Genomic DNA, 20,906 nt, shown 5'->3' on the forward strand with positions numbered 1-20,906 from the left:
TCAGAGAGAAAAAAACCCTTACAGGTGTCTGCGGTGGAGATCTAGTCATAACAACATGCTAAGGCATTTCGTCTGTCACTCCTGACAGTGGCGTAGTTTAAAGGAAATTATGAAATTATGCTGAGTGTTATGTCACAGACTTTAACTCCAGCTTTAAAGCAATATTCCACTTAGTTGAATCTTATTCCACTTAGTTGAATCTGTTCACCAACGTGTTAAATGTCAGTTTTCAGACAGTTGTCGGGTTTTTTTTTTAAGAAAACTCTGAACGCTACAAACTTGTCCAGCTGCATCTGATCTTGGTGAGTAGTTTATATTCTGGTTTTCATGACAATTAAGTGCCAAATAACCCCCATGTTAAAACTAAGTGGAATATTGCTTTAAGTCCAGTATCCTGCGTTCAACACTTTCAGAGACGGAGCGAATCCAAGTGAAGCCGTCAAAGATATAGACTCGAGGCCCAGAAAACCATCAATCACAAATCCTCCCAAAGTAGATTCTCCATTATTGCGTCCCCTTGGCCTCCACAGAGCGAGAGAGAGAGAGAGAGAGAGAGAGAGAGAGAGAGAGGACTCGGGGTGTGTTTGGTGAGGCAGATGGAGGGACGGGGGACGAGGGGAGTCGGTGGGAAGACAGTCTTCTCTGTCTGTCTGTTTGTTCTGTGTGTTTGCTGCTCCGCTCTGTGCAGCGTGTGAGAGAATTCACACCGCCTCGCCGTCAAGGAATGAACGGCCGCAAAGACGGGATTTCTTCAAGAGGCGGGCCTACCAGTCATGTTTGAAACCTTTTGATTGTTAAGATAGATTCTCATGACCTGAAATGATGTGTAATGTGTAATCTGAGCTTCTCGCAACAGGCAAGGGGTTTTTGTCGTTTCGATCGAGTTTCATTCTTTGCCAAAAATAAAGCTGGAAGTGCATACAAGTACGACCACATACATACACATGCACGTGCTCATTCGCACATGGCTACACAAATGCCACACACACTCCAGCATTCATGAAAAAGTAAGAGATGAGGGAAGAGTAGAAGAAGGTGTAAGGGAAGTGTGTAGACGTTCCCTTTGTGATTCAAATCCTGAGCATTTTTCGACCAAAGACAGGCAGGTTGTAAAAGAGTCGAGAATTGATGCCACCAGCCTTATATTTCACATGGGAAACAGAAGGATCATTAAAGGATAAATCCAGCCATAGTGAATGTTAAGCCCATTTCCCAGAGTTCCCTCTCTCTTTCTTATGAAATTCCTGTTTTTTGTGGTAACCTGCAGCTAGAGACTTTTCATAAATGTCCTTTATTTTACCTATATTCAAAAATTTTTGAAATGGGTCTCATAGTGGATAATTGACTGTTTTGTGCGTCTACATGAAGGATAAAACTTGCTTACTAGCACCTTATTTTAATCCATTTCATAAGAAATACTTTCAGGTCGGGAAAAGTTTCTTTCTCAGCTGAGAGGCTTGAAATGAGGCGGGATGCAACCATGGAGGATGCCAGCGATTGGTTAGAAGTTCTGTTAAAGGCGGGACTTTTGGTGTAAACAAAAGAGTGTAAGCAAAGATTGTAACGAGAGTTTTTGGTGAAACTGTGCTGAGCTAGTCATGTTACTTTCTTTTTTACCATTTATTCATTTTCATAACCCGACATTGTTTCAATGATACAGCAATACAACAAAGATGCTATGCTGTTTTTACTACTACTACTTTCTTATACCAGTGTTTACATTTTCATAGAAACACCCACTCTTGTCTTGTTCGTCCAGTAAGGGTTTTCTGAATGTGCATTAGGTAAAAAAACGTTCAAATGTATTTGAATAGGAACTAATATCACACACATCTCCATGGATTACGTCACTGCACTTAGTTTACCATCGCAGAAATTAGATTTTGATCGTTATTTTATCGTTTGGAGTTGAATGAAAGCGAATGGCATCTAGAGGAAGGGAAATACATCGCATGATAACTGTTTCTCTGATAATAACAAGCTGGAAAATAGACATTCCCTGAACATTGTGTCTGGAATTATCCTTTAAACGACCAACGGGCATTATCTGTCCATTTCAGCTGCCCAGCCCCGACTCTCTGTCTGCCACAGCAGCCTGAGCTCACACAAAGCGCTCCTGCATCAAGGAGACCGGCAGGAGAATACAAAAAAAGCAATAAAAATGAATCGTAACAGCGTAGAATTAGGACCCCTGGACAAGATAGGTCAGTCCACGAATTTCAGCACTTACGGAATAATTGGAGATGAGTCATAGCCCGGGTGAATAACAACCTGCACAAGCTTAATGGAAGCCTTAGAGAAGAGATAGACAGAAAATAGAGGAGAGGGCTGGATGACGAATTGCTGTTAACTCCACGAGGCTTCAATCAATGTTATTTACACATAATTGCATAATTATCTTGTGTTTGGGATGGTATTTTCTTGCAGGCGAACTATGTCACCGTTCTGATGGAGCCTTGCTGCTGAAATTCAATGCATTTTGGGTTGAAGCAGGATGTTGGGGTGGGACAGGACTCTTCAAAAGTGTTCAAATATTCAAAAATGCTTTGCGCATAATCTGGAGCTGTCACAAATTCTTCAAAATGAATAAATTCCAGCCATCGGGACACGACCGCGGTGTCTTAGGAAAAGGAAACTGCAAAAATGCACTGGCACACCATGTTGACACTCATGTCACTTTGAAAGTTGTGAGGTTGCAGGTTTTATGTGATGGGAGCAGCGGAGAGGGAGGAGGGGTTGTTCAAAAATCTGTGATGGTATTTATGGTTGGAAATAGTTTATGTATGCCTAGTGGTAAACCATGAAATAACTACTAAAAATACACCGGAAAGCACCACTGGAAAGTCAAAGTAATGGGATTTTGATATAAGAAACACGAGAAAATAAAAATGTTGTCAATTTTTGGGCAGTTATTGTTATGTTTTGATGTAGAGAATTAGCTAACAAGGTGAAAAAGTCATTTGATTGTGACTTTAAGTACATTTCAACAGAAAAGGACACTTCAACCCGGCTTATGATCTCTTTTCAAGCTGTAACTTCACAGCAGACACACTCTGAGCGTGGACAGCATGCAGAATCCGCAGAGCTGTGACTCACAGTGGGAGCGGCGGTGAACCTGGACTCATGTGAAACTCACCCAGCTCCCTGGAGACCGGAGACACGGCAGCGGTCTCCCCGATCTTCGAGACCGCATCGAAATAGGCCTTCCCAGCAAGAGTCATCGCTGTGTGGGACAATAAACACACAGTTACTGGTTAGGAGGGAAGAGTTCATGTATCATCATACATTTATACCTAAGGACCCAAGAGGAAAGCCTGAGGAGCTTAGTCTGGATAAATCACTGTCGTACTTTTCATTTTATATATTTTTGATTTTTAGGTGTTTATTTCTAACGTTAATTTTATCAATTTAATAAAAAAAAAAGTTTTATATTTACAGTTTTATTTAATTTTTATTACATTTTAAATGCACTTCCCCTCACTATTGCTATTTTCTTGCTGTTTCTTTTTACTACCTGTTTGTAACTTCTGCTTTAAAAAGTGCTATATAAAGTGTATTATTATTATTAGTTGTATTAGTACTAGTAGTATAGTAGTAGTACTAGTATTATTTATTTAGCACCTTGGCAAAATCAATCAAAAAAAGTCCATTATTCAATATTTTTTAAAAGATAAAGAAGTAAGTTAGCTACTATCCTTCTAAAAGTACCAACATTCATTTTAATTTGTGCTACCAATCACATTGAAAGAGCAGGTATCACTTTTTTCCAAACTAAACTCTTCAGTTAAAGTAGGTGTTGTTGTCAAGCTGGGTGACTTGTTCACATGTCACAAGCTGTTCCCTTTTCCTATCCTGAGCCACATCACTAAGCTAGGGAGACACATGTGATCATTTGTGCCGAGGGAGAGCAGCGCCATCCCCCCCCTTTCCTGTCCCGTTCCAAGGGTGAAAGGTGTGTTTACCTGTGACTGATTTCTCATAGCTCTTCCCGAGGTTGACCAGGTTCCTCAGGCCCGGGTTGAACTGCTCCATCACATTCTGGGACAAGGAGCAGAGAGGAAAGGTTGTGGCACTTGTCTAATTATAACATATTCACAGTTTTATAAGTCACTCTCTCCCTCTGTCTTCCTGTCACTCTCTCTCTTTTCTCTCTCACACACACATTTCTCATTTCTTAAAAGGACTTGTTGAGAATAATAAAGCTCTTGAGGCTATTTTTGGAGTGGGTGGAGAATACATGAAAACAGGTGTAACTGTTTGTGCCGTTGCTCTATAAATAACGCCGTCTGAGAATAATAAAAACGTTCAATCGTTAACTTGACCCCTCATGTATGCTTTATAACTCCCTGAAAGAGCGAAGTCCCACACAAAGTTTGAGCTGCAGCTATTTGCAGCACGAACCTCACCCCCCCTCCACCTCCACCCCGCCCCCCCTCCTCTCTCTCTCTCTCTCTCTCTCTCTCTCTATTGAAACGCCTCAACAATCAAGTGTTGTTCACCTCCCTGTCTCTATTCCCCAGGCACACCCTCAATAGAACAATGAGGGGGCAGGTATGACTTTACTGGGAGAAAAGAACAGAGCCGAGAGAAGGGAAAAAAAAGAAAAGATAAACAGGTTCCTTGTGTGTGTGTTTTTTTTTTCTTCCTCCCAGCTGAAACTGTGGCACGTTGTAAACGACAGGCATGACACTCTCTCTCTCTCTCTCTCTCTCTCTCTCTCACACACACACACACACAGGCTTGTATTACTATACTAGGGAGGACTTTCCATTGACTGACCTACAAATCTAACCCTAAATTCTAATCTAAACCCTAAACTGAAGTCCTAAACCTAAACTAACCTTAACCTTAACCCTTATCCAACCTAAACTTAATCCTAATTCTAATCTTAACCATCCAAAACCTAAACTAGCCCCTTGTGAAAAAGTGAAAATGTCCTCACTTTGCATGTTTTTCCTCATCTTTCTATCCTTCTGAGGACATTTGGTCCTCACAGGTATAGGAAAACAAAACCAAACACACACTGACACACACACACCTTCAACTCCACCTGCTTATCACAGGTGAGAGGTGGTAATATAAACTTGATTGGATCATTCCTGTCTAACTAAACAAGATTAGCCTAATCATCTAATGACAATTGATCAAATCACCTAATGGCTATTGACCAGCTACAGCGTGATGATTGATGGATTAAAAAAAAACAAAAAACCCACAAACTTCTTTTTTTCCTTGTGAAAATGGAAGATAATAACAACAGGGTGTGTCCCTGAATTGGAATTATTTTGTTATTGATGTTATACTTTACTGTCATTAAGCAACATGAAGCTTCCCTATAGAGCTACAGTAAAACTATGATTGAACTTTAGGGGGATACTATACAAATATTAAAGCAAAAAAGAAGCCCCTATAGGATAATATGGTGATAAGAGATACAAATACCTTTAAACCATCATAAAGTCACAAAAAACTCACTATTGAGCAGCACAGACACACTTTAAGTCCATAGAATCATAAGAATATTACAGTGATTTATGAGTAGGATTAAAATACACATCAGTATTATAACAATTATACAAATATGAGGAACCGATTTCCTACATCACAGCCCGGGCAGAAGAAACATGCTGATTATTAATCCTTACATGACTTCACTCACCTTGTATGTACTTTCAGTAAGCTTGCTCACATCTTCAGGACCTCGAGACATGTTGGCAGGTTATTTCTCACTCCCCCGACAGACAGAAGTATAAAAAAAAAACCCCCACAAACAAAACAAAACAAAACAAAACAAAACAGGTCTATCTTCTCAGTAATCCCAGTAATAATCACTCGCAGTGGTAAATCCCGCGGCCGGTCCTGCTCGCAGTGTGGACCGTCAGTCGGTGCATGTGGGCAGACAGACAGACAGACGCTCGCTCAGCAGCCGGCGCACTCACTGAAGGCACCGCGCGACTTCCCGGTGTGTTTAGGCTGAGGGGCGGAGAGGAGGAGAGGAGCGGGGAGGGGGGAGGGGAGGAGGGGGTCGTGACGTCACCGCGGCTGTTGACATGATCTAAGAGACGCGACTGGTGTGATTTGGATGAAACTTGGAGGGATGATGCATTTGATGATGATGCATTTTGGCACAGTGTTCTGGTTTTTTAAAATCATTACACTGATTGGCCTGATGGGGGCGCTATGATCAAAGGGCAAAAATTTCAAACTTTGAATTTCCATATTTGCTCCATCATCACTTTCAGATTTTTGCTGAAACTTGAAGGGAAGATGGAGCTTGTTTCTGATTGGCCCGATGGGTGCCTGCATCATCCATGGGGGACGACATGTTTACTTACTTACTTTACTTACCTCTGGAAGCACCCACCCTCCTTGTCAAGTGGTGTGTGTGTGTGTGTGTGTGTGTGTGTGTGTGTGCTTACTGTGCAAAAAATACATTTCACATATACTTTACTTCAGAAGTTTCAAAAGAAGCAAAAATGTATTTGTGCAAGTAGATGATTCATTTGAAATGCACTTTGGACACTGGAAATACATTTTCTTCCACTGTTGACAACATACTGCATATCTGCAGGTTTATCCTAAATATATTGTAACCACTCAACATATATTTCAAATGAATGTCAAAACATGTAGGCTACAAAATATTTTGGACCATTTTTGGAAACATCTCTAAAGATATTGAAGTACATTTCCTCTGTGTTTGATGCATATAGTATATAGACTTATTCTGATTCTAAAGTCATAATTATTATAGACTATTACAAATTGTTATGATTATATTTACATAGGCTATCTATATTCACATATGCTGCATTTGACATCAACATTGTACATCAACTGCACATCAAACTGGCAACTTTATATTCCAGGCAATGCCATCATTTAGGAATAGTCCCTGTATTACACATGTATCAGTGTTATATAAGGTAGTTATAGTTTAAGGTAGTTATAGGCCTATGGAGGGATGTAGTGGTAAAGTGTAGTGGTAAATAAAAAGGTTAGTAAACCTCCAGTCGCTGATCATCACATTGACAATCCACCACCAAGATTAACAAAATCAGTTATGCTTTCAGAAAAACGTGAATTTATGCTTTCTACTGCAAAAGACTTGAACTTCATGTCATATGTCAAACTCTATTCTACAAATAGAAAAGGTGGATAAACTATTCTACAAATAAAAAAAGGTGGGTAAGCTCTATTCCCAAATAAAAAAGTTGGGCAACCTGATTATATCACTGACAGACATCATAGTTACTTCACTGGATCGTTGTTGAACTGTATCTTTGAGCCTGAACAGCCACTGTGAATAGCCTAGTTGTGTATTTCTTGTTTGGGTGTTTGATGCCACCATGTGGACGCTCCCTGAGGCAAAGAAAACCCCTCCAAAACCCCCCCCCCCCACTTACCCTGGTTATATATGATTTAATCACACTATCATTATCCAATTTGGAATGACGACACATTTCTTGTTTCAAAGAAATATATATATTTTTACAACTTACCACATCAGAGAAATGTCCCACATCACTGACAGGAATGCGACCCAGGCGCTGGCCTTCAGCTCAAAAGCTGCTTGTTGCTCTGCAGGCACATGATTGAAACGCGTGGTGACAATTTCAAGCCTCTGCAGCTCTCATCCGTGTGATGAAAATCCCCCAGACTGTCTGCCTTCTCCTCCATGTCCTACGACTTTTAGCATCGACTATATTTATATCTGAGGTCCTCCAGCCGCAGCTCCTGAGAGAGGACCAGCGGATATGTATCGGTAAATATAACGTCTATTACAGGTAGACTCATCTAATTTTCTTTTTTTCTGTGTTTAACTTTGGGTGTGTGCTTTTCAGACATAAGATTGCGTGGATCTTGGTGCGTCTTCCTCTGATCCTGGGAGTGTCAGTGACGACAGACCCTTTCACCAGCTTGGGTATGTTCATCCTGCATCACTTTCTTTACTTTCACTGCTGGTATAACAACTCTATAACGTTGTATATCCTTTCCTACATCTAGAAAACATTGCTGGGAAGCTGGTTTTCTATCAGATGGAGGGGAATGCCACCTATGTGAGAGACACAGGAGAGCTGGCTTCAGATGTTCCCACCGAGGCCATGTTTGAACTCTTCGATCCGCCGAAGACTTTAAGCACGGCAAAGTTCACTTACACATGGGATTTAGGAAACGGGTACGAGGATTTTTTTTTTTCTTTATTGAAATATTCAGAAGAATTTGGGATGCTTTTCTTCACCTTCAGTAGCTGTTTTTTTTCTCTTGTTTTTGATCCAGAGAAGTGATCCACGGGACTGAGCCGGTGGTCCGCTACCTCTACTCCGAGTCCGGGAACTACACACTGAAGCTGAGTGTTGGGGCCAATGTGACCAAATACGAAACTCCAATCACTGGAGTCTATTCCATGGATGTAAAAGTGCTTGGTGTGTAGATTCATGTGTCAAAAAGTATTCTGCAGTGCTTATGTTCATCTTAACAAGTCATTTAGTCTCATATTCAGTCTTAAACTCTATTTTTATATCTATATCTATATTTATATCTACTCTATTTTCTTGAAATAAGTGAAAAAGAGATCAGACAATGCCACTGGTTTCCTATGCAGTTTCACTTTTTTCAGAAAATTTTCAAGAAGCAAGTCAATATCTTGAAACAAGGCAGAATAAGGCAGATCACTCCTCTAGAATCAAGAAAATCAGACTTGATCCAAGAAAAATCTTGATTTTTTTTCTTCTTTGCTCTGGAAACAAATGAAATTATCTCACCTCATTGGCAGATTACATTTTAAGTCTCAGTATTAGATTAAATGACCTGTTAAGATGGATATTTATCGCAGTGCAGTCGGTGATAACTAATAACTGATAACGGGCCTAATAACTGAATCATTTGATTTATAGATGCCATCAAAAACATCGAGCTGAAGGGGCCTGCAGACTACGAGGTGTCTCAGAACACCAGCTTGGATTTTCATGTTGATGGAAGGTAAGATGGATTCAGCCTGTTCATTTTCTTTTTAATGCATAACTCTTACTGTAATTCCTCCAGTTAATGATGGTCAGTATCAGAAATACGTGATTTATTTAACAAATATCTTACGCTGGCTGGGAAGTGGAGATTCATCGTGTCAATTCTATAGCAACGGCTGGAACCAGGTCATATTTTATCTATTCATCTCTCTCTCTCTCTCTCCATCACTCTCTCTCTCTCTCTCTCTCTCTCTCTCTCTGTCTCTGTGTCAATTCAATTCAATTCAAGGTGCTTTATTGGCATGAAATACAAAAGTACATATTGCCAAAGCAAAGTCAACAGTGTCTCTCTCTCCATCATTCTATCTCTGTCACTTTCTTCATCTATCTACCTATCTATCTATCTATCTATCTATCTATCTATCTATCTATCTACCTACCTATCTATCTATCTTATCATTTCAATTCTTTTCAATTCATCATTCATTTTATTTCAGTTTTTTACCATAAAATCTGACGTTTGACCAAGGAAAGTTACAAAAATAATCAATCTTTTTTTTGACAGAAAACGACTCACTCTCTGTCTCTTTCTTCCTCTCTCTCTCTCTCTCTCTCTCTCTCTCTCTCTCTCTCTCTCTCTCCATGATTTTCTTTTTATCTATTTCATCTCTCTCTTTCCCTCTCTCTCTCTCTCTCTCTTTCCATTTCAATTCATCATTCACTTCATTTCAATTTTTTTTGCCATGTAATTTGACAAGTTTGACCAATGCAAGTAAAAAAAAGAATCATAACAATGATGATTATGAGGGAAAATCTCTCTCTCTCTCTCTCTCACACTCTCTCTCTCCCTCCTGTGTGTGTGTGTGTGTGTGTGTGTGTGTGTGTGTGTGTGTGTGTGTGCGTGCGTCCCCCAGCCCTCCCATGTGGGTGTGCTGGCGCTTCCTGCCCAACTGCATGTCGGACACGCCGGTGGGCTGCACGCTCACCATGCTGTACGGGAACACGCTGCGGCTGGACCACACCTTCACCTCCACCGGCGTCCACTGCCTCGACATCAGCGCCCGCAACGACATCAGCAAGCTGCAGACCTCCTACAGCCTCTACGTCAGGAGGAACCGTGAGTGGACACGCCCACCTGCAGGACGGAGGGAGAGGGGGAGGGACGGAGGGAGAGAGAGAGGGAGAGAGACAGAGAGACAGAGAGGAAGAGAGACTGGAAGGCAGGGAGGAATAGAGAAAGATGGAGACAGAGGCAGGGAGAGAATGAGAAAGAGAGGGAGATATATAGAACTAGATAAGGGGAGAGAGAGGGGAGAGAGAGAGAGAGAGAGAGAGAGGGAGATATAGAAGGAGATAAGGGGAGAGACAGGGACAGAGAGGGAGAGAGGGAGATATAGAAGGAAAGAAGGGGAGAGAGAGAAGGAGAGAGAGAAGGGAGAGAGAGATATAGAAAGAGAGAAGGGGAGAGAGGAGAGAGACAGTAGGAGAGATGGGGAGAGACAGTGAGAGAGAGAGAGAAGAAAGAAAGAAAGAAAGAAAGAAAGAAAGAACGAAAGGAGACAGAGGCAGAGAGATAATGAGAAAGAGAGGGAGAGATATAGAACTAGAGAAGGGGAGAGAGAGGGGAAGAGAGAGGGAGGGAGAGATATGGAAGGAGATAAGGGGAGAGACAGGGACAGAGAGGGAGAGAGGGAGATATAGAAGGAGAGAAGGGGAGAGAAGGAGAAGGAGAAGGAGAGAAGGGGAGAGAGAAGGAGGGAGAGATATGGAAGGAGAGAAGGGGAGAGAGTGGGAGCAAGAGATAGAAGGAGAGAAGGGAGAGAGAGATATAGAAGGAGAGAAGGGGAGAGGAGAGAGACAGTAGGAGAGAAGGGGAGAGACAGTGAGAGAGAGAGAAGAAAGAAAGAGAAAGAATGAAAGAAAGAACAAAGGAGACAGAGGCAGAGAGATAATGAGAAAGGAGAGAGAGAGAGACAGAAAGAGGGAAGGGGAGAGAGAGAGCAAGAGAGGGAGAGAGAGATATAGAAGGAGTAAAGGGGAGGGAGAGGGAGAGAGAGATATAGAAGGAGAGAAGCAAAAATGAGAGAAAAATCTGAAAAAACCAGACATGACAGTAAATTTGTATAGTATCCCATAAATCATCTTGCGACCCCCAGTAAAATCATCTCTTGACCCCCTGGGGGGTCCCGACCCCCAGGTTGAGAACCACTGCTGTAAGGCACATTGTTGTCGTCATGTGTAAACCTTTGTCACTCCAGTATGGGTGATTTTCATGTTTTCACTTCCGTTGAAGGATGACATGCTCCTCTATGGGTTGAGGAGATTCTACGGCTATTTAGTTTATGAAACCCTTTCAAAACCTACTGCATAATACCCAGCATGCATTGTGTTCCAGCTGAAAACACAGCTGTCTCTCTAAGTTCCTGACATTTTGGACAAAGTTGACATTTGGAGATACAAGGTTTTCACCCGACAAGCCTCATTATCTCAGATTCAGGTTGATAAATAACATAATCATGAACAATTTACATAATTATTATTGATAAAACATCACTATTAACACATTCAAAACTGGCATTGCACTTGCAATACCAGGGATTCATAGGATTCATCCTTCTCATCTGAACCACATAAAAAATACAGAAAAATATGCAGGAATTCTAATGAAATCAGGAGCCGGACGGAAAAACAAAGCATAGAACAAAAGTAGAGTCTGAGTTATAGAACAAAAAGAGTCTGCACATTGAAAACTGCTCCCAATAATATAAATAGATCAATATATATGAAGCGTTTCGAGCATGATGAGGATGATCAATCCATTTTTACACCTTTCAGTGTGCAGACTCTACTTCTGTTCTAAACAAAATCAATTAACCATTAATTAACCAGTAATAAGAGAGGGCTGTTTCCATAAGTTTATATAATCTTATCTTATTTTTGTCATTTTCTTTCCAGCGTTAGCATTTCAATTTAACATTTCAACCACATTTCAGCAGTTATAGCATCAGTGTTTTTCCAGTTTTGCCGCAGTCCGGAGAACTGTGACATGAATACAAGTTGTGCTGCGTCATGAGGGGCTTCAGAAGAAATTTACCGTGTGTCATTGGGTTCATTAGTTCCACAGACAGAGAGGGAACAGCGAGCGTGGAGGAGTCCAGGCACATCAGAGCAGAGCGAGTTAACCGGCCAGCACATGTCTGCTGTGGTCAATTGATTCACCGCCGCTGGAGCCAGGCAGACAAATCCAGAGAACTTGTGATCCAGCTGAAACTCATGATAATTTGCTTTTTTTGTAGCAGAAGGGGCTATGGGTGATAAGTGTTGTGTCTGGGTATCTTATGTGAGAGTGGAACAGAGGAACAATACTTATCCGGTTGTCTTGTTACTTGACAAACGACTTCTAGTGTTGTATTACAGTTTCTAAAGCTTTCCAAAATGAGGAATAGTTCAATTTAACTCGAATTCAGTAGAAATGATCCCAACTATAGAATACAGACTATGGCAATCACAGGTTTCACTCTCACCATTATTATCTCGCCATGAGAGGAGGGGAGGGGAGAGGAGGGGAGGGGAGAGGAGAGGAGAGGAGAGGAAAGGAAAGGAAAGGAAAGGAAAGGGGGAGGGAAGAGGAAACTCCTGTTTGGAACATTCAAGTGTGGCTCATCTTATTAAATCGTATCAAATCTTATCTAATTTTGGTGTGTTGACACAAAAATGAGAACCACTGTCTTATACTGTGTTTTACTAATGTGTGGAAAGGAACAATTCACTAAAGATTTGTTGTTTTGTGTCTAAATTTGCCAGCTCTCTGGTATCTTGTCAGCTCATAACAGATCCCTAAGCTATATTCTCCACTTGCCTACGTTCTCTGGCCTTGTATTCAATCTAAAATGTGCACATTCACTACCGTTAACATGTTTTTTCTGTGTTAACCACAGTGAACAGCAACCTGCTCTTCATTCTGCCATGTGTGGCCGTTCTTGTAGCGACCTTCTCCTTCATCACGGTCACCGCCTGCCGGCCTCGCCATCACAACAAGCCACAGGTAAAGACCTACTACAACCTATAACCTAACCACACAAATATAAACTATTATTTTATATCTTAATGTAAACTGTCATTGTCCTGGTTTTACTGGGATAAGCAGTGGTGCGCTGATTAAATGACATGAAACGATGAAGAAGTACCACATTATAGTAAGAAATTGGGTTCAAATCCATGCTGTTGTGCTGTTTGACTCTCCAATCACCAGCATGATGCAATTCTTTACTAATGCTACATTCAAGTGCTGTTGGAAATATCATAATTATGAGTAGAGTACACATGAATGTCCTAACAAAGTGGTAAATACGACTGGAAAAGCCACTTGATGGCAGAGAGCATGTATCAACAACTGATGGTAAAAGTGATTAATTTTATCATTATTTGCTATAGTTTGGCATTTCTTTGTAAATAATAAGTATTGCTGTATGTTTCTGTTTCCATTTAGTTTAAGTTTTAGAGGTCACACATTTTTGTTTTTAATAAATGAATAGAAAACATCAGTTCTCTTCATTCTGCAGCTGCAGCACAAAGTAGCTCTGCCCTGCTTGATGTCTAAAATAAAACAACAGCCACCAAAAAAAATGCTTTTGTTAGAACATCCATTTTTGTTATGATTTCCAACCAAAAAACACTTGAATGTGCGGTAAGTCGTACATCATGAGGTTATGAGGAGCTTGAAGGCAGCATATGACCACAAGGAGGTAGTCTGCGCTAAACAATAAACTACAACTGAGGAACAAACATCCATGTGGCAGAGGGTTTTTTAATAGTATTTTCTAAGTATTTCAACACAGTTACAGGTATTGATGACTTAACTTTCATTAGTTAATGGAAATGTATTTAATTTCAATGCATTTGTTAAAAAAGAAACAACATTAAACTGATTGAATTTAATTGAACATAAGTGTTTGTCAATTTGCAGATTGCTGCTTCCAGTAATGCTATATTCCTGAAGAACGAAGACCGCGACGGTCCCAACAATATTCACTTCAGCTTCTCCACCGCAGAGAGAGGAGAGAGCCAGCCGCTCCTCATTCAGTATGGGACTCAGTACTCCACTTAACCCTCACATCGCTCCTCCTGCTCTCTCTCTCTGTACCCGCTCTCCTCCTGTGCTCCAGCACACTTCAGTTTCTGCGGTTGGTTTACTCCCAAAGGCCATAAGAGAGAATGTATGCATGTATGTACTTTACAAATTAAAATGTACAATTATTTGAGCACTATTTTGCATGCTTACACAAGTGACAAAGACAATCTTACATTATATCTTTGAACTTGACAATATAGAGCCTTATCCATGATATTAGTGTAAACTTTGTAAGCAGGCTAGAAATTAAGTTTGCCCACTCAAACAGGGCAAGTGATTTTGGGAGTGGGTGAGTCCAGAAACAGAAGAACTGGCCCAGCTGGCAAGTGAGATTTTCAGACCATAAAGCACACAGAAATTTCACAAATCAAGATTTAGTCCAGGTGTTATAGAAGTAACAGCAACTGTCAGCCAGTAGCCTGCATGTTATCTCTGCAGTTCCACCTTAAAAAACAATATATAAAACAGATGAGCACAGTTTCAGTGAGTAAATAACTGAATGCTCCGTCACTTCACTTGTGTGCCATCAAACTTTGCCATAGTGTACAGCACAATCCTTTTCTACACATCATATCTGTTCTATATTTAGCAGCGTCTAATTAATAAAAGGAAGTAAAAGTTCTATTATTGTGAAAATGTGATATTAACTATGAATCTTCTCACTTTAGCAGTGAATTTTCACACAACTCCCACAGTCCTCTAGGTGAAATTCACATGACGTCATACAATGCAAGAACTTCTGTTCTGCATTGTGATTCGTTTGCATGGATTGCTGCAATACTGTGGTGTGTGCTGATGTACATAGTTAAATGTTTTAATGACCGTAACACAACACATACTCTGGTATTTTGTAATAAATCACATTGTTGTATAAAGAGTGCCATTATGTATGTAATGTGCTATAAGCTGAGCAAGCCAAGCAGCCTAACGTTACTGTATTCTCCATAGCAGAGATGAAGTTCATCAACTAATGAGTCACAGAACTTAGACTCACATTCAAATAAACTTATAATCAATTATTAACACAATGCTTAAACAATGAGTAACTTATGTATGGAAATGCTTGCTGTCAGTATGCATAACGACTTGGAGAGAGGCTCTTGCAGCGAGTCAATTAGTAAAACGTGGTAAAGTTTATTTAATAATCCCTCCATCGCTTCATGTGAATGTAAAACACAGAGACAGGGTGATGTGATGGCTGCCAGTCTTTCCCACAGCCAGCATGAGACAGACAGACAGTCTCAGGTTTGTTTTGGTTCCTCTTTCTCTCTTTCTCTCTTTCTCTTTAAGCGATACCCCAGGCCCGTCTTTGTGATTTTTCCTTGTTGGATTTACCAGACAGAAACAGAAAAACCTCAATCTGTTTCCTTTGGGGAACTTTTGCCTGCAGCATCAAACTGTATAAATGCATTGATTTTGAGCCCATATGAAGAAGAGGAGTGGAATGGATTATTAGAACTGGGACTTTGTTTATTGCCCCACTGCTAAGTTGAATGAATTATGAATTGTATAAAATTGAATTGTATAAAAGAAAAGTAACTTTGTGATGCTTTTTATATAAATATATGTTTATTCTTTCAAAGGATGCCCTGCCCTGTTTAACCCCAATATAAAATGTTTAATATGAAGAAGATTCTCACTCAGTGAGGACAGCAGCTCCCAAAGACAGACTGCAACACTACTTCTCTTAAAATAACTCTCTTTATTGTTAAAAACTGACATGTTTTGACATTTGGGAGTTCCTATCCTCACTGAGTGAGACTCTTCTTCAGGTTATTGAGACTTTTTTGACAAGCACCCCTATCCCAAGAAAATATGTTTTGTTGTGCAGGAACAATACTAGAAACTACATTTTTTAACCAGGCTCATAAAAATTTGGGAAAATGAAAACAACACACACACTGTTCCAACATAAGGAAAACATCAAACTGAGGCTTATACTGCTGCAAAAAATATTTATTAACAAATTGTGCTCCAATGAAAAAAAAGAGAAAAAAAAGGTGAGATTGAGAGAAAATGTGTCAGTGTTACATCGTCCTCAGTTCAGAGAGGCACACACACCTGAAACATGATGACTAATTAGTTGCAGTACATTGACAATTCAACCAATAGGCACTAAACAACAGGCACTAATGAGTAATGATTCAATGTGAGAGCTTCAGAGTATCAGGAGGAAAAGAATAATCATAAAAAACAATTCAGTTGCATTTTTTACTTTTAGAACCAAAGGATGTTACAGGCATTTCATGTAGAAAACCCCTTTACATTCTGCTTCCTCAGTACCTGACATCTGAATCTGCTCAGATTTGACACTTTACTCAGAGTTTCAGTGAAGAGACAGAGGGCCCAGCCTCCCTAAATTATAGTTTGCAGTGGGAGATTTCTCATCATCTCTTCTAACTGCGATCTTATCCTCAGTAATGTAAGGTTTCTTATAACAATTTGGCAACGCCTGTAGAAATGTAATTCTGCTAGCCCCAGGAGCTAGTGCCCAAAATCCATAAATTCCACCCATGCTTTTAATCCCTCTCAGCAGTGAATGGCTGCATATGAAGAATTACATTTTTATTTTTTGCATTTTAGCTTTATTTGATAGTTCACAGTAGAGTGGAACAGAAAAGATAGGAGAGTTTTTGAATTTTTTCCAATAAAACAAGCTCTGCACTGACGTCCATGAGAATATTTTTTATGCCACTTAATAGCTTGACGGGAGTTCAATAACAGCTTCTCCTGTGTCAGAGGCGTCACAGCGTTATTAAGTGTGTGTCTCCTGATGAATGCCAGCTGTCAGGAAGCCTGTGGTGAGCGCTGGGTGTTGACGGCTGCTACCTGAAGGCCGTCCCTGCAGCGGTGAATACCTCACCTCCGTCAGGACCTTGAGCTCCAACAGAGGGACTGCTGTGTGGAATGTGGCCAACAGCTGTTCACATTTTTAAAGAAACTGAGTTGTGTGTGTGTGTGAGTTCCTGGAACGCAAAAAACACAACTGTCTTTGTTTGACTTGCAGTGGTTCATCGTTTAAGGAAAAAATCCACCATTGGATTCTGTTAAATCTCAACAATCTGTGATATTCAGTACATCCCAGGAGTTATTTGTTTTATGATGAAATGTTGTAATTTACATTTTTGGTGAACCTACTTTCCCTCAACCTGCCTCATCTACTTCTTCTTCGGTTAGTGATTTCCTACGTTTCCCAGAATGCCTTTCAGCAACTCCCAGAGAACGGGTGTGAACTTGTCGCATTCAGCTGTGGGTTTTACATGTATAGGTGGAGAGAGCGATAGCATAGTAAGACTTTGGGGTCACAGCAATAACACACACACACACACACACACACACACACACACACACACAAACTGTCCCACTCATTTCCAATTTCACTCCCCTTATGATTTCATTTTCTGCATCAAAGATTTTTTTTATTTTGATTTCCCTTGACAGTGGATGCATCTTATTTTTTTTTTTCCCATTTTCCACCACATTGTTATCCAATCCACTTGTGTCTCAGTTGTCACCTTGTTTCTTTTTTTTTGTTTTTTTGTTTTGTTTTTTGTTAGAATTTGAGATGCTTGTGAGAATTCGTCATTGCATCTCTGCTTGTCTTGTCTACTCGTCTTTTATCACAGTATTTTATCATTGTATTTTTTTTGCTTATATGTTTGTTGCTGTGCAAATAAACAAAAGCAATGTCTCTGTTTTCCAGGAAACCAGAGTTATATATTTAACCATGTAGCTTGCCAGTAAAAACAGCAGTAAAACCAGACACACAGGACAGGCTGATAAAGAGTGAGCAGACACAGACAGAGGGCACGGCCATCTACTTATCAAATTTCCATGATCATAATTGTTTAACTCCAGCTCTGAGTAGCTGGATGAAAACCTTTATGCTCTTTCTTTTCCTTTCAGCCCACATGAAAGGCTGCGACACACAGAAGAACACCCTGTCTCTTTAGAGAATGATGTGCTACGAGGAGAAGGACAAAGACTCTTGTGGGGCTTGGGTCAGTTTACAATTCGCCCATTAATTAAAAAATCCTGGAAGAGTATAAAGTGGAGTATAAAGATTACACAGAGCGATAAGCAGCAGACTCTGAGGACTTGAAACAAGGCCATGGCCAGCAGCTACAAACAAGAATCTTTCTGTCTTTCAGGGATTTGTCTCCAAAACCAACCAACCAGGTTATGGGAGACAAATTATACAACTTCATTTGAGGACTTTACAGAAGAGTAGAGAAGTGTAAAGGATGCAACAAGTAAACCAGATTCCTGTCTGAATTTTATTAAATCTTAGATATCAGTCAGCCATGTTGTCCATCTCCGATATGATTGAATTTCTCCCTGACCACAGCTACATGAAAACAGTCTGTAAAACGTCAGCTCATTTTATTTATTCATTTAATTATATAACAGTTATGATTTTTGTTTGTTTGTAAGGTAATTGTTCATTTAAAGGTTTAATGCATCCCATATTTTGCCTACCATTGAATAGGTGCTTTAACAGCTTTAAAGAGCTGCTAACCCTATTAATTTCATTATCCTGGGGTTCAGTGGGGAGTTTTAGTGTCCCATGATGGTCTAAAAGCTGTTTCAGAGGCTTTTCCACCCTGACAAGAAGAAAATTCTGGGAGAAACATGAATTCTTGTCATTTTTTGGCATGAAAACGGTCAAATGGCCAAACTTAAAGATATTGAATATTGGCACAAAATATCTAACTATGAGCGACTTCAATCCTGGCCTTCAAAAGAAAATCAGTTGAACCCTACTAGAGCCTCGTTCAGACCGGTGTGTGGGTGGAAGGAGCTGTCGGTCTGTGTGACGTCACCTCCGACCTTTCGGCCTCTCTCATCCGTTAAGCGTCGCTAAAGCCACCAAGGACACCTGTTGTTGTGTTAGCTCAAGCCTTCTGAGTCAAAAGATCCTGAGCCTGTCGTAAACCGCTCCTGTCGCTCGTGATGTCACTCAGCGGACGGACCGGAAACAGATAAATTGATTTTTAAGTGATGTGGATCTGACAGTTCACCCTGATTTATTTCACAGGACCCTTAGTTCCCGAAGTGGAAATACAACATATAATCAAAAACAAATTTCTCAGGAGGAATGTAATGGTTGAAGATATGAACCACAGACATTTGTAAATTAAATTTGCAACAGTTTTTTTTTTTTTATTATTTTCGATTATTTTCCACATTTTCATTCATTGGCAAAGCAAATAATCTGCAAATCTCAGAAAGCACTTAATGGCACTTTATTCTTCATTAGAAGGCCACATGATAAGGTGGAAATTGCCTCAAAAAGGTACTACAACAACAGTATAATTGCACAAAGATTAAATATATATATAAAAAAACTAGACAATGTGGTTTTCATGGACACTAAGTGATGGAAAAATACATTACACTTACAAGTACATTCACAAGAGGTTTTTCGAAGGTTTTGACATTAGAATAGCAGACAGGTCAACTAGTCTCTTACATTTCTCTCTTGAACGCTTGGTCAAAGTATCCGCTGCAACAATTTTACAAAGCAAGGCTAAAGTTATGCAACTAGAACGAAGCTACGAATATACTTTCAATGTGATTCTCCAGTTTACACAGGGGTTTGCTCAAATTTAAAAGGCAGACTTTGGGTGTTGAAAATAATATGAGCAAATAAATAAAACCCTTATTTTTGGAATTATTAGTGTCTGTTCTGCTTGCAAGGACTTCAGGTTTTCAGTCTCTCCTATATATCTAATTCAAAAGAGCAGTAGAATTAGATGAACGGCAGCGTTTCTACCAGAGAAACGAGTTTAACCAACTTCTTCACTGCCATTACACGTTCTACATCCACCAGCCAGTGCAACATAACTGGTAAAACCTCAAATGCTATTTTTCTGGTTATTTCCCCCTGACAAATAAGTGGATAACTACTTTCCGTGTGAAGAAAAGACCGGAGACGTCTGGATAAGGGGTTTGGAGTTGGCTCTAAGCCCATTCTCTAGTTAAGGAAGAGACACAACCTCAGACAGACATTTAATCTGTCCCGCGACTCACGCAACACCAGCTCACATGTCATCGCCCAACTGCCGACTAGTCTGGCCCTCAGTGTGTGTGTGTGTGGTAGTAGCAGTATGTGTGTGTGTGTGTGTGTGTGTGTGTGTATGTGCAAACAAGTGTTGAACCAGAGTGGATTTTTGTTATTTCACAGCTTCATACACAGCTTTAGGAGCTGTGTGTGGCTTCTGTGTGTGTGTGGGGAGGGATTGATTTGTGAGGTAATGTGTATTGGTGTGTGTGTGCGTGTGTGTGTGTATGTGTGTGAAGTACGTCTTTACAATAGCAATAATACCTGAGAGGGCATTCTTTCTGATTCTGATGCAGTAAGCAAGAGGCAGAAATGAATGCCGTCGGCGGCATTGAAGTACCCATAATCAAGGTAAAAAAACACCCCTCCTGTGTATTATTAGCTTTTATACAATGGTTATCAATGCATGTGTGCTGACTGAAAGGTGTTCTTCAAAGTAGCGAACACAGACGGGAACAAAAACCAGGAGGAAACCAGAAAGATCGCTAACTAGCTCTCTGATTGCCACAGCAAGCAATAAAGCTTTATGGGAATTATTAGTACAGCTGGAAAATGTCTTTGACCGATAAGGTTGCTTGGATGAAACTATCTGTTGTATAGCATGTATATGTGCATGTGAATGTGTGTGTGTGTTTGTGTGTATATGCATGATAGTGTGTATTTGTACGCATCCACATAACAGTTTGCACTTTGGTGTGTTTCCACGTCCGATGCTACAAATCTATTACTGTGACTGTTAAAAGAC

At 40.2% G+C, this 20,906-nt stretch overlaps 2 protein-coding genes across 4 annotated transcripts in view; one reads left to right on the plus strand and one right to left on the minus strand.

The window, feature by feature from the left end:
• Positions 1–5,919, minus strand: part of baiap2l1a (BAR/IMD domain containing adaptor protein 2 like 1a) — a 32,542-nt gene extending 26,623 nt beyond the window's left edge. For all 3 annotated transcript variants that reach the window (XM_071911841.2, XM_078290736.1, XM_078290735.1), the window contains exons 1-3: positions 5,660–5,919; positions 3,963–4,038; positions 3,137–3,223 (exon numbers count right to left, since the gene is read on the minus strand). In XM_071911841.2, the coding sequence (XP_071767942.1) occupies positions 3,137–3,223; positions 3,963–4,038; positions 5,660–5,710 (214 nt within the window). In that variant the 5' untranslated portion in view covers positions 5,711–5,919. The remainder of the gene's footprint in view (positions 1–3,136; positions 3,224–3,962; positions 4,039–5,659) is intronic.
• A 1,838-nt stretch (positions 5,920–7,757) lies between these two features.
• On the plus strand, positions 7,758–14,073 carry tmem130 (transmembrane protein 130). The gene is made up of 8 exons (XM_071911829.2): positions 7,758–7,765; positions 7,845–7,924; positions 8,008–8,179; positions 8,281–8,426; positions 8,898–8,982; positions 9,881–10,087; positions 12,912–13,011; positions 13,933–14,073. The coding sequence occupies exons 1-8, from the start codon at positions 7,758–7,760 to the stop codon at positions 14,071–14,073; spliced, it is 939 nt and encodes a 312-aa protein (XP_071767930.2).
• The last annotated feature ends 6,833 nt before the right edge of the window (positions 14,074–20,906 follow it).

The sequence above is a fragment of the Centroberyx gerrardi genome, chromosome 20 (assembly GCF_048128805.1).
Source record: "Centroberyx gerrardi isolate f3 chromosome 20, fCenGer3.hap1.cur.20231027, whole genome shotgun sequence".
Classification (NCBI taxonomy): Eukaryota; Metazoa; Chordata; class Actinopteri; order Beryciformes; family Berycidae; genus Centroberyx; species Centroberyx gerrardi.

Excerpts from the sequence above, each read along its gene's own strand:
- tmem130 (XM_071911829.2), top strand. Across the intron at positions 7,925-8,007 it reads AGACCCTTTCACCAGCTTGG|AAAACATTGCTGGGAAGCTG; the intron begins GTATGTTCATCC and ends TCCTACATCTAG. Across the intron at positions 13,012-13,932 it reads GCCATCACAACAAGCCACAG|ATTGCTGCTTCCAGTAATGC; the intron begins GTAAAGACCTAC and ends GTCAATTTGCAG.